The sequence below is a fragment of the Takifugu rubripes genome, chromosome 7 (genome assembly GCF_901000725.2).
Source record: "Takifugu rubripes chromosome 7, fTakRub1.2, whole genome shotgun sequence".
Taxonomy (NCBI): Eukaryota; Metazoa; Chordata; class Actinopteri; order Tetraodontiformes; family Tetraodontidae; genus Takifugu; species Takifugu rubripes.
Genome location: NC_042291.1, coordinates 16,451,599 through 16,465,924, shown reverse-complemented (window position 1 = coordinate 16,465,924; position 14,326 = coordinate 16,451,599). Strand labels below are relative to the sequence as shown.

Below are 14,326 nucleotides of genomic sequence, written 5' to 3'. Positions count from 1 at the left end.
ACCCTTTCTTTCCACATCCAGCACACGAGACACCAGCAGCTTTCTGACACTATTGTGCTACAGTAGAACAGAACACACCTTATTTTGACCTCTGTTGGGGGGTAAATGTGCCGGCCGGAGTGACACCACACTAAATCTGAGTGAGAGGGAAGGCGAAAGAGAGAGAAGAACGCAGCTGTCTGTTCTAACGGGCTGTAGTCGCTGGGAATTTCCACAGTCATTCTAGGACTCGCTGTATCTCTCAGCGTGTATTCGATGTCTCAGCCTTCGCCAGTCACACACACACACACACACACACACACACACACACACACACACAAATATAATTGGAGTAATCTGTTAGTGGGAGATATGACTAAAATTAGGCAGATTAAATGACTGACATGGGATCTGGCACAATCAGTGGTGCAAGATTACAGGCCGACACGACACGAGCCGCTCATGCACACAAACACACACACACACGCTTACATGTCCACACTCTTTCACTGATGTGGGAACATGTGATTTGTTTGAAAAACCCTTGGAAATTTCCAAAAACCAACAAAATAACATAACGCTGCTCTTCCCATTTCTACACTTTGGGGGGAAAATCTCTTCCTGCTCTGATAATGGCTAATTCAGAACAATGCATGTTTCTTACTCACATTCTAATAAAAGTGAAAGAAGCAAACCTTTGGGAATGTTCCACATGGCTGCCTGAGCTCATGTCCTTTAGTAAGAATAGATTCTGAGACTGGGAGAGTTGGTCTTGCACTGGAAAATAATCCAAACACTTCAGCTGACTTACTGGCTGACTGAATGACTCAGGAAGATCTGATCCCAGCCTGCAAAAATGTGTTTGGTCCTGCTCATGGCCTCGCCAAAAGCTCTATAATTTGACTGATAAGCCAGAGTCAGTGAACCGCACAACATAATATCTGCATAGCACCGAGATAACTGGGAGGTTTGGAGTTAAATACTGGCCAACATTTTGAGCACTAAGCATTTGTTAGGCTACAACCACAGTGTGCGTCAGATCGAATATCATGATAAAGTATGCTGGAAATCAACTTTTTCTAACCTAAAAGTAAACAATCAAAGGTCTAATTTCAGTGTTGTCATGTAGAAACATCTACATTCTCATTGAGGGTGTCATCAATTATCTGTCTCTTATTGTGCTCATCTGTAGAGCTCACACTTGTTCTGTGTATTGTGTTAAATCCCAGGGAAAATGATCAATTATGCTACATAATGTCAGTAATGTCATGTGATTAACAGAGGAATTTAGCACATCAGATCTCGCCCATTCATTGAAATATCAAATGAATTGCATGTGCACCTGTGTGTGTTTCACATGCACATGTACACACACACATGCTGTAAACTGAAACTGGGGTATTGCTGGGTCTTAAACGTGTTTCTTATCAGCTCTAATCAATATACTGGCTGATTTGTAATTAGCAAAACATTAGGGACGATTCCAAGTCCTCTCGCTGTAACAGAGCTTGTCTTAAATTACCATAAATCTAAATTTAAACATTTTTGAGCAGGTTGCGAGCGATGTGCTTGGTGGGCCGGTCCGGAACCACTGTGCAACATTAACACCGCGCTCTCAGATTGAGCTGCCTCTGAAAAGACACCGTTGCTCTGCTCCAAATGCTGCAGCGCACGTTCAAACCTCCCGTCATCATTGCAGCACTAAACTTTGGACCTACGGCAAACGCTTTCCTCACAATTTACTATGCAGTCACCCATACACAGCTAACATCGCTAATAGACCTGCAGTTAATCACGTTGCTCACTCACACACACACACACACACACACACACACACACACACACACACACGTGCATGACCTCACACTTTTAGTAGACTCTGGTTATGTGTATGAGTTAATGTCTTGTCAGCATTCATAAAGGAATTGTATAATATTTATTACAGGATTTGAACACAACCCTAATAAACTTTTACTTTGATGTCACTTCATTCTATAAAAGAGGTTAAGCATTATGACCCTCCGCAGGACAGGTGTGTGTGCGTGAGTGTGTGTGTGTGTGATTAAAACATGGCTAACGGAGCTACTTCTGTTAACAACGCATGTGACCATCAGCCTGGTTTTACGTGCACGTGTCCTAACGCCAGCTTGTGTTTCCAGGTTTGCTGCAGTTCTTCTGTTCTCATTCTGGGGCGTCTGCACGGTTCAGGCCTCGGCGGTGGGGACGGGGCGACAGCGTGATGGTCCAGCACGGGAAGATAATCTGCTCCATGGCCTTCGAACAAGCCAGGGAGACGGGGCGGCTTGGCCCTTAAAGTGGGTCACCGGGGGAAACGTTCATATGTGACAGAGCGAGAAAGGAAGGTGTTCTGTCTGGGTTACAGACATGTTTAATGAGCTCATTAGGGGAGGAGATGGGCGAGTTCACACATGACAGCGGGGTGTGATGTTAGGGAGTGTGTTTGTTGGGAAATATATGCCGGAGATTCCAGTGGTGGGATATTCCACTGGAGATAAATCAGAGTGGAATTGCTCAGAGGTGACTGTAGGACCAAACTGCCACCTCAACATGCAGCGGCCTGCGTGGGTTTGGATTCATCTCACTCAATTTGGAGATGATCTTTTAACAGGTGCATCAGTGGGAACAGGAGAAATCCATCCCAACTCTCACGAGCATCTACACCACGCACGCAAAGCCTTCCTAAAACCCCTCCGTCAAAACTAATTCTAAAGTGAAATATGACAGTGCTCGCGATCCAAAGTGTCCAGGCAGGTGTGCCAACAGCGCACGGAGCGTGCACGAAGTGTCGAGCGGGAGGAAAGCCCGGAGAAGCGCGGCTGCAGCCCGAATTCACCGCGATGTGACACCGTTACCGGGAGAACCGACACAAGCACCGAGGCGCCGTGAACCCCCCGGACGTGAAAAATGTCCTCCCACTAAATGGCATTTCGCTTATTTTTATTATTATTATTTAAAAAAAAATCCAGCGCAGCACCGAGTTGCATCCACACAGAAAGCGGAAGAAAAGCGTTGCCAGCAATCTGATAACGTGCACGATTATAAAGAGTAATAAGAACGGTTTGCGGGAGACGCGGACTCTGTTATGTCGGTGTTTCGCTCTAGTAGGCAGCTCGGTAACGTCCGTAGTAGTGGCGCTTGTAGTAGTCGTAGTACGCAACGACATGGAGTCGCCTGAGACGGTACCGAGCCCGACCCAACTCCGTCTCTCCCCGTGTTCTGCTCGTTTTAAGCGGTGTCCATTTTAGAGCCGCACGGATCCGAGCTGCGTGCTGCAACCAGCGGCACCGCTGCCAGCGGCGCCGCTGTTTACTACGCCATCGGGACAAAGTAGTGCACGTTCCCACCAGAGTGGCATCAACACGCAGGAGCAGCTCCACGGATCCGCGGGCGTGTTGCGAGACACTGGAGAAAGTTTGCAGCCTGCTGCACCCCCGCACCCCCGCCAGCCGTGCGTCGCAACAACACTGACCGCAGTCGGGTTTGATCCGCGTCCTCCGAAATAATGAGATATGTGCGACGTTTTGGCGTGGAGAGCTCCACCTAACTTTGAATAAACTCACCTAAACGGAGCTTTTTCTCCTCGGCTGAAGATTTATGGCCGAATGTTGCCGATGAGGAGGCTCACAACACCGCCAGTAACAACCCAGAGGTGTCGGCTGTCACCACTCCGCAGTCCGGGCTCCCGCAACACTTTTCCTCCGCAAAACATATCTTTCCCCCGCAGAAACTCAAACAGGAATACAAAAAAAAAACTATCGCTCTCCTTTTCTACTACAGTCACAAAATGGTGAATGAACCCTGACAGCTGGAGCGCGCAGCCAATGGGAGGCCGCAGCCCGGTACAGTAGCCAATCAGGGCGGGCGCTGCGCCGCCGGGGCGGGGAGCGCCGCCGCCGTCCGGAGGATGGACGGGGGGGTTCAGCCAATGGAGGCGGAGACGCGGACACAACCCGTTCTCCTGTCCCACACTTTACAGTATCCAATAGGAGCTCGGGGAACCATAGGAACAGTGTGAGGGAGGGTCGAGGGGAGGCAGCGGCGCCAGGCAGCCAATCCACGGGCACGAGGAGCCCTTCCTGTTTGTATAGGAGCGTGTTTACCCCGACGCGCCGCACAAGTGCCTCCCGGAGCAGGCGGTGATAAGGCAGGAAGCCCCCGCCGCTGCGCCATAACCGCCGGCTCCGCAACAACAGACTGTGTGCGCCACGTTTCCTTCATAAACAGGCGCGCGGCGCTGGCGGAGGGCGGAGCGGCCGCGTGATTTCAACCTTCTCACGGGGAAGCGCGTCCGCGGCGGCGCGGCCGACGTCTGGGAGCCGCGGCGGTCCCGGCTCCCCTCCTGGATTTCTCTCAGCAACAGACGCGCACTCTCGCCGCTCGCAGCCAATCAGGGCGCCGCCTCCTGCCGTCGGTGACGTGGCGGCGCGGGGCGCCCCGCCCACTCCGCCGACAGTGAACGGCAGCGGTCCGGGCTGACGTCACCGCACCGGCAGGCGATTGGGCAGGTGTGCTGCGTCTCGGGTCCAATGGGCGCGCGTGGCGGTGATGTCATGAAGTGTGTTGCCACCAGCTGTACGGAGAGGGCGTGGCTCGGCGTGAGAGCCACGAGCCCCGCTGGTGACTCGCCGCCACGGATGAATAGAAACCGAACGACTCGAACCCCGCGTGAAAAGCGGGTTTGTTCAAAAGCTGCGCGCGGTAGATTGTAGGTCGCGTGACACTTGTGCGGACACTTTTGCGTCTTTTTCTGAGTAAAGAGAAAATGCTTCACCAACTTCTGAGAGGAGCCAGTGTGAGAACACGTTACATAATGTGGAGGAGCCATGTGAGGACAGCGGGAACAGCGCCCCCTGTCGGCGTGTGCGGGGAATACACGAGTAGGTCGACCACCCGAAGAATGTTGTGATTGGCTGCAAGGAGCTCCGGGGCGGGGGTGGAGGGGTGCGCGCGTGTGCGCGCGAGTGTGTCAAAGAGAAACAGAGACCGCGAAAAAGCGCAGAACGGTGGGAGAGTTCAGTGCTGCACGAAATGTAGTTCTAGGCTGACATCTAGTGGCCATTCGTTGCCATTACGTTGCCTCGTTTGTCTTCTAAAGTTTTAGAAAATGTTTTTTTTAAATGATTTTGAAGTTAAGGTAGAGTAAAAGACACTAGATTTACACACACACACACACACCCACGCACACACACACACACACACACACACACTTTAGAAAGATCTTAAGACAAAACATTGACAAGACAATTTTTAAAAATTCTAGTTTAAATCTAGTGTCAGTGAATCTTCAAAATATTGTGAAATGCTGCTTGTTGCCAACATGTTTGATAAAAGGTTTCATATGTTGAGAAATTTTGTGAAATTGTTTCATGTTTAGTCAAATATAATATCATGTTTTGAGAATGCACTTTGTTACGAATTTTCTTGTCAAAATGAGATGCCATTGTTGTGTTTTACAATTTAAAAAAGCATTTCAATTTTCTTGTCATAATATTGTCAGTGTGGTTGGAAAGTGATGCTGTGGACAGCTGCTGTTCACCGTTCTGCATGAAAGAGACGATAGCATCTTGTTAGCACCCCCACCCACCCCACCCGTCTCTGCTGCCCCCACCCTCACCATGGGAATCTGACCTTTGACCCTGACCCTGCAGCTCACTCTACTTGCTCACCATTGGTCTGTCAGTCAAATAAACCCCTGCTGCTCCTTCAGCTCGGTTCTACTGTCAATATAGATGCAGCTTAGCATGAGGAAGCATTATGAGACAATAGAGGGAACAAAAGGCAGAAATATTGTCTTATCTCACCTGACAATATGAAATCACACTATTTGTATCCGTTACAATGTTAAATCCAGAGCTATGATCCAGAGACGTGACCTCTAATTTGGGCTAAAATGTTAGCGATATATCAAATGATCAACAATTACCTTCTTAAAAACAAGATCTTTGTGGTGTCATAAAAATGTGAAAGTCGTGTGCTCCTGTTTGGGGAGCTTTCCTCCCCAGAGAAGATCTTGGTTTATAAATACTCTGCAGATCTACTTCCATGAGTTTATGATGCAGATATTTGTCTAATTTACCTCATCCAACCATTTCAATCTAAGGGTAGCTGTTAGCAAGCATGCTATTTGCCACTTCCTCGTTGACTGGCTGCTCACATTTCTGGGTACATTTCTGTCTCTGAGGTTCGTTTTTAAAAATTTGGACGGGTTTGAGGGCCTTCCAATCGATGTGTCTTTTTATAGTTATACTACTAAATATCCATTTGTACCGTGAGATTTAAAGGGCCGGGCTGTGTTATTGAAGGACTCTTGTGTGTATCAGTCATGATCAGAGGACGTTCCAGGAGGAGCCGCCGTGTCTAATGGCAGCTGATAAATGTTGCTCCCAGGACGCGAGGCTGCAGACGCTGCCGTGAAACCGGGTTGAGGGAGAGGCCCAGCCGAGCTGCACCGCCATGGGAGGGGGGTCAACAACATCAGCTCTGGTGGCTGCTGTGTGGAAAACTCTTGTGTGCATCACATTCCCATCACGGAAACTTTACACCACTCAGCTGTTCCCAGGGATCCGCCTCACGTGCTGGGGGGGGGGGGGGGGGGGGGGCAGAACCCTGGAGGACAGACATCCTTGGCCGTGCACATTCTTGCCTGCATTACAGACAAAATACAGACTTCTTTTCACCTTATCTGATGATTCTATACATAATAAACCCAAATATAGATGCTGTAGAACCATCAATGTACAGCTGCTGCCCAAAAACACACCCGTCATATTTTAGTGATACATTTTATTTTTTTTGGCTCAGTTTAGGCCACAGAAGCAGCTTAAACCAACAAGATGTCTTCAAACGGGATAAAAACAGATTTGAAAGGGAAACAGTTCGAATGAAGGTGTAAATTTGGGAGTGCAGTGCAGAATTCCAACAACAGGGGGAAACGCTCCGCGCACAACGAGCACGGGAGGACGGCTTGGTCCCCGTCAGGTGGGGTAAGTTAGAAACCTGGGATCTGGGGCCTGAATTTGATCTTTTACGTGTCACATTTCAGAAAACCTAAAAAAGTGTAAGAACATTTTGTGTCGAATAAAGATAAACTGCCAAGAAGGGATGATTTTACAAGCAGTTTCAACAAACCACATCAATTTATCTCTCTGTCGCGCGCTTTCTAACACACACACACACACACACACACACACACACACACACACACACACACACACACACACACACACACACACACACACACACATCAACTCGATGCTAGAGCGTCATTTCTCCGCACGATGGAGGATGTGGTCAGAACAGGCCTCTGTATATCCCGAACCGTAACCTAACTGTGTGTGTGTGTGTGTGTGTGTGTGTGTGTTAAGATGTCCGTCCATGTTTCTGGGTCCAAAAACGGGTCACAAGACAAGATTGAGAGTTAGATGCCAGAGCGAGATTCTCTCCCGTCATTAACAGTTAATAATAAAAAGGGTAGTTAATGCATAACTACCCTTATCGACCATAAATGAACGCACCCCCGCGCGACGGCTTTATAATTCCAGGAAATGCGCGTGTGCTCTTGCAGAGGCTTTGCATGATGCATTCAGGGTACATGAGGATTTCTGCACAGTTCTGTGAAAGCAGGCGTCGATCAGCGGAAGCAAAGAGAGGGAAGTGGTGCAGGTGAGAGCGCGCGCACACACACACGCACGCACACACACCAGCTGTGGTCCCACTTTAGCTGCATTTCTGTGTGCATTGTTGCATTACAGTAAACCCACAACTGTACATTCTATCGTGACAACTGGGCTTTAGGCTTCGTGCATGATAAAGTTCAGATGTGGCTCCAGAATACAAATATAAAACAAGCAAGTTTGTGTTTGGGGGTGAAAGAGTTGATCCAATGATGCTCACCTCATCTTTCCTGGTATTTTACCAGTGACCCCGACGAACCCGAGCAGTGTGAGCTGTGTGACACCTTCACGGGTCAGTTAGCTTGAGTGGTAAATGAAATTAACTTGACTGCAAAGCGGCTGCCGATTTCTCCGCGGGCGCCTTTTTGTGCGTTTCCTGTTTGGTTCACGTGCGTTTCTGTTGCCTTTGCTCCAGCTCAGCCTCGTCCAGCACTCGTGCTCCAGAGCGCCGCCGCTCTGACCTCTGGTGCCACGCGGAGAGGTGAGTTTTGTGAGCATAACCACCGCATCACTTCCTGTCCGGAAGAGACGACCAGCGACCCCGACGACCGCCGCAGGGCTCCGATCTTCCCCAGGTGATTAAAGCCGCGGCCTCCTGGCGCTGATCCGGCTGCTGCCATCAGTTATTTCTAGAAGGTGACGGGTGTTCTGAGGGTGTATTTTCCAGACAGGAAGTGTGTTACAGGCAGGCCCGGCCCAGACGGGACACATCCACAACGTCGCAAATTCAATTAGCAGGTGTGACGGCGATGTCGAAAGGTCTGCGGACGCGGTTGCTCTTGGAGACGGAGCGATAACGAATCCTGCAGCGAGTTCCTCCGTGAAAGTGCTGGCGTCAGAACCGGGCTGGGCCGGAGCTGCCGAAGCTCTCTGGGGTTAATCTGGGCTTATTAAACCGCACCGTCTGATTAGCTGCCACTAATGAAGACCAGACGTAAACAAACACCACAGATATTTACACTGAGTTTTATCTGCTTTTAATTAACCCTGATTACAGATTAATTACAAGTTTGGAGGAAAAAAAAAACAACAAAAAGGGGAGAAATTCAATGTTACATCATGGTATTAAGTCCCATCTCTACACGTCTTACGTAACTGCTCAGGGGAGACGAGGCAGCAGGAGTGAGAGGGAGAGGATGGACCTTTACACAGCCAAGCTTCATCCTGCTTTTAAAATCATACAGCCCCCTTTCCAAAATAGGTCAAATAAAATAAAAACAGCAAAAATATACAAGAGCAAGAGAGAAAAAAAACTAACATGATGAAATAAAAATTACAATACGTGACAAAAATGATGAAATCACTCCCTAAAATAAAGGCCTCTGCCCTTCCCTCCACATCCCAGATGTTATTTTTCTGTCAGCATCCAAAAGGAATATTACACGTTATAGTTATATTACATTTATAAAAACTAAAAGACGCGAGGTCTGCAGTTTGAAGGGTCGGTTACAACAGAAAAGCAACAGCTAACAAATCCATGGAATAATAATGCCAGGTGAGCAGGTAAATAACCTGATGAGACAATATTAACAACAATAATCAATAACAATATTGACATCATAAAAATGAACCTTGTTCTTATTTTTCTAATCTCGGTGCTGTTTATCCACCGTTGAGGCCTGAAAGCGGCTCGGAGACAAACAGAGTCCAATCGATCAATAATTATTAACCCCTCCGCATCTGAAAAAGTGCCGCGGCTGGAGGGAGGTGGGACCGAAGCGCGGCGAGGACAGAGGACGGAGGACGGAGGACAGAGGACAGAGGACGGAGGACAGAGGACAGAGGACTCACCTGTTCTAGATACAACAGGTGAGTCTGGTGCCTCATCGGTTCCTCGGATATGACAAAAGTAGTAAGGCAGCTGTCAGTTCAAATACAGACACAGGAAACTGTGGTGTGTGTGTGTGTGCGTGTGTGTGTGTGTGTGTGTGTGCGTGTGTGTGTGTGGTGACGTGCTCCAGTCCAGACCGCAGGGGTCTGATGAGGAAATCCGATCAGCTCGGCTCCACGGAGCGCCCGGAGGCCATTCATCTCACGCTCTGCTTTTATGGATCTGCCTGTCACCTGGTGCACGTGACCAATCTGCGACAAGCATCCAGATGTTAAAACATCACAAATGATACGAGCACGCGCGCGCGTGTGTGTGTGTGTGTAGAGGGGCATCGCAGAGGTCAGGACCTTTCGGGACAGAAGCCCTGGCCCCCTCCTTACAGTAATGATTAACCCTCCTGACCTGATGGAGCTGCCGTGAACCTTTGAGCATCACACCAACAAACAGAAAAGACAGGATTACTGCCATGACCCGTGGGCTAATTCTGACCCCCCCTTCCACACACACACACACACACACACACACGCAGAGCCTGGAGAGGTGGCCTAGGGCCAGGACAGCCCAGGCCTGGGAGAAGCCCCCTGAGCAGAGCTGGACTACAGACAGGAAAACCCGACTCTCCAACTGTGCTGCTGAGCCACGAGCTGCTAGCAGGAGCCTCGCCACTGTTTAATCCACCCAAACTATGTGGAATTAAATGGATAATTAAAGAGTTATGGTACTTTTAAAATCTCACTTTTTCACTAATTTCATTTAGAATATACAGGATACAAAGACAGTCTGCATGTGTTATTACAGCTCCGTTTGCACTTTTATACATGCTATCAAAACAAGGCATAGAGAGGCAGTGTGTGTGTGTGTGTGTGTGTGTGTGTGTGTGTGTGTGTGTGTGTGTATGTGCGCGTGTGTGTTATGAAATGTTCCCTAGTCTCTCAGGCTCTCACACACACGTCATTAACAGGCCTGGCCGTCTCACACACGCTCAGGACCTGAGGATGACGCCACCAGGAGGGGGGCTGGTGGCTCAGAGTCAGGGATTATGTTTAGGAGAGAGTGTGTGTGTGTGTATTTGCTGGTTTAGTTTAACACTATCAATAATTATTAGTGGAGCTTTAGCTGGTGAACTGGACTCAGGAGAAGCTCCTGGGGCGGCCGGCTCCGTGGGTCCCTGTCTCCGGATGGTCCCTTCAATGGCCCGTTTTCAGTTTTCTGGCTTCATTTGTTTCCTTTTTCCTTTGAGTGAATCCACGATTCTGATCCCGACGGCGGTCCGTGAGAGACGGAGGAGGGAGGATGAGAGACTGAAGGACTCTTGTCATGGTTGCGTGTTTGTGTGCATGATTTGATTAAGCGTACAGCAAACGGCTTCCCTGAGTGGACTGGGCCAGGCTTCAGAGCGTCAGACAACCACCCGACTGCCCCCCTCTTTCATGTCTTTCATGTCTTTCATGTTGCGCTTAGAAGCGTGTCGGGAGTTAGCGAGCGATGGTTGCAGCTCTCCGCTCCCTGCTTACGGGTCAGGTCATCCAGGGGCTGTGGGGGTTTAGATACAGGCACTTGTCAAAGTCCCATCAGCTCGTAGGAAATGTAAATGGGGGGGGGGGGGGCATGTCCCCTGAGGAAGGTGCTGACTGGCTGCTGTTTCTAATGAGGGGGCAGGGCACCTGGTGCTTCCCTGGTCACATGGGAGGGATCGTTCCAGCTCTGTCACTGCTGTTTGGGAATGCTGAGTCTCCCAGTGGAGCCCTGATCCAGCCAGAGGATGGATGAGGGAACAAGGTGTTGGCTTCATGTGTGTGTAGGTTCCACTGTGCTCTCAGCTCACTGGGGAAGTCAGTAATCTGCCTGATTACCGAGGAGGGCCCGGGCTTCCGGAGATTCCGTTTCCATCTTGCCGAGCCGCCTCCAGTGCTGCAGCAGTAGTGTGTGGACTCATCAGCAGTCTTTGTTCTCCAGAGACAGCTGCGCGGTGGCGCGATGGAGCTCCGTGCTCACCCTCAACGGCGCCGCCAGCGAACCCTCGTACGCCAGCAGGGGAGGACTGTCTCCGTCTCCTCCCCCGGCCCGGTCCTCGTCCTCAACGTCCATCTGTCCATTACTCTGCCGCTCTCGTTCCCTCTCCTCCTCGGGTCGGACTTTTTTGTCATCCGACTCCTCCATGGAGGCCTCCATGCGCTGGTCTTCGCTCCAGCGCCTCTTGAAGCGCAGCTTCAGGGGGATGCACTTGGTCTGGGGCGCCGCCGCGGAGCCCGTGTGGGGAGGGGGCGTGGTGCTGTCCCCTTCCACAGGTTCGCTCTTGAAGGTGAGCAGGCCGCGATGTGCACCCGTGGGCGCCTGCTGCGAGTTGTAGAAGGGCGTCAGGTTTGGTGGCGGGGGAGCGGGGGCTTTGAAGACGTCCTCGTCCAGGTCCTCGTCGGGATTGGCCGCGGCTGTGCCGTTAGCGAAGCGGTGAGGGTATTCAGGCACCTTGGCGTGGTGATGGGGGAAGTGTTGGAACTCCTCATCTCTCTCGTCTGGGTCCTCCTCGCTAATGTCAGTCACCTCCACCTCTTCCTCCGACTCAATGTCTGAGATGGGCTCCACCTGAACAAAGAGGAACCCGTCATTTCATCAGTCAAGAGAGCTGTGACCCTTTAATAACCAAAACACACAAAACACCGGTTCTGTCGCCCACCTTAATCTTGGGGAGTCCTGCGCTGTTCAGAGATTGTGTTGAGGAGGAGGCAGATATGAGGCCCGAGCCACTGGCCGAGCTCAGGTCACTCCCAAACGAGAGCGAGGAGCCCAGGCCCGATGTGGACGACATGGAGCCCGATCCCGAGGACATGGAGCTCTGCCTTGGTTTGCCCTGGCTCTGGCCGTCCCTCTGCTTCCTGCCTGGAGGCGGCGGCTGCAGCTTGAACTTGAAGGGAGACATGTGTGGGGGCTCTTCCCCCAGGTGGAGTGGGTGGTGCAGCGGATGAGAATGGGGGTGTGGGTGGGCAGAGTGAGGAGGGTGGGGGTGGTGGTGTGCAGCATGAGCCAGAGATGGATGGTGATGCCTCTCCCCTCTGTCGCTTCCCACCGCTGCCCCCGCCCTCTCTGCCCTTTCACCTCTCTCCCCAGCCAGACCGGCCTTGTCTGCTGCGGGCCGGTGGGGCTGAGGGATGATGATGTTCGGGTACTGGAAAAAAGCTCTCGGGCTCAGGCCGTAGTTGTACACGGACTGAGTGTGGGCCTGGAGGTAACGTTTCATGTCCTCTGGATTAAAGGAGAAGTGGGAGCCTATCATGGGGGAGAGGGTGGGGGAGGGAGTGTACGGGAGATGAGATGTTGGGGTCATGGAGAGAGCTGGCGACAGAGGGGGCGCCAGGAGCCCAGCCCCCCCAGGCCCGGGGAGGGGCGACACTGGGAATGGAGACAGAGGCTCGGGGTGGATCCGGTGCCCTGCTGGCCCGCAGGAGCCGGGGTGCCCTGCGGGGTTCCCTGGGCCTCCATACATGCGGAAAAGGGATTCGTGGGACAGGCGTGGATGGATGATGCTGCGGTATGCCCCGCCTCCGCCACCAGGGCCGCCGCCCCCGCTCACACACCTCTCGCCCCTCTCCTCGTTGGCGCCGGCGTTGCCCTCCTCGATCTCGGAGTTGACAGAGGTGCCGTCGCTGCAGTCGCTGACGGAGCCGCGGGCCATCCGGCGGGCCACCGAGCTGAACACTCCGCTGGGGCTGCGCAGGTCGTCGTTGGGCGAGAGGACCTCCGAGGGCGTGGATGGAGGAAAGCGGAAGTGAGTCCCTGCCCCGGTGGGAACGGGAGGGGCGCTCTGAGGAACGCTGCTCCCTGGAGCGCAGGAGGGAAGAGAGAAGCAATGTTAAGTTCTCTTCTGTGGTCCAACCGAGGGATCCAAGGGATCAGAACATGCAGCCTTACCAGTGGAGCCCATGTCAATGAAGGGGTAGTTGACCAGAACCAGCTTGTTGAAGTTGAACTTATAGGTGAACCGCTTGCCTTTGGTTTTATGAAGGATCCTCTTGTTGTAGTAGTATCTGTCGGTAAATAACAGGAAATGATATTGGGATTAGAATGAACACACAACAAACACGCCGAGCTCCACCAAAGCTCATTTACGGAAACGCGTGAAGGTTAAATTAAAGGCTGCTTCTGACTTCTGGAGCCGAGCCTTTAATATGAACACAAAGGCATTTGATCTCAAGTATACCCAACATTTAACAGTCTAATAGTGTTCCTACCGTCAGTGAGCCATGACAGACGTGCCCACACGTTTCCATGAGCAAACATGCGTGACTCTTTTATGTACCGACTTCTATCGATAAATATTACAGAGTGTTGTGTGACATTTGCACAAAGCCGACAGTGAAGGGAGGATGGCAGAAGGAAGGGGGAAGTGAGTAGGAGGCTCTAATGCAGACTAAAGAGTTTTGGGTGCACTCGTGTTTTATGTCTTATAAGATGAGCGGAACACGTTTAAAAATCCCGTTGTTGTTTTCAGACAGATTTTAAACCCGCCGTTATTCATGTTGCTGGGCACATACATGTCTTTGTGCAACGCCAAAACACCGATAATTTACCCCATCTTTATCTCTTTATGTAACTACCACTGGTTTTTTTAAAGCCTCCCCTCTCCCGTGGCTCCTGCCTACAGTACAAAGCTCCATTTTTATTAACCTTTGTCCAGCTACAGCTCTTTATGTAACATCTCTCTGCTATCTTACCCAGATCCACAACCACTTTATGTAACCTCTAGATCTCTTGCTGCCAAGCCTCACTCGCTCGAGCCCGACAGAGTGAAGGTAACACGAGGAGGCAGAAAGTGAGGAACAAAGTG

The 14,326-nt window shown here is 51.0% G+C and overlaps 1 protein-coding gene across 1 annotated transcript in view; it reads right to left on the bottom strand.

The window, feature by feature from the left end:
- Positions 1-8,632: 8,632 nt before the first annotated feature.
- erfl3 (Ets2 repressor factor like 3) overlaps positions 8,633-14,326 on the bottom strand; it is a 33,758-nt gene continuing 28,064 nt past the window's right edge. Inside the window, exons 3-5 of the mRNA XM_011605965.2 lie at positions 13,411-13,526; positions 12,179-13,320; positions 8,633-12,087 (exon numbers count right to left, since the gene is read on the bottom strand). Coding sequence (XP_011604267.1) covers positions 11,440-12,087; positions 12,179-13,320; positions 13,411-13,526 — 1,906 coding nt within the window. The 3' untranslated portion in view covers positions 8,633-11,439. The remainder of the gene's footprint in view (positions 12,088-12,178; positions 13,321-13,410; positions 13,527-14,326) is intronic.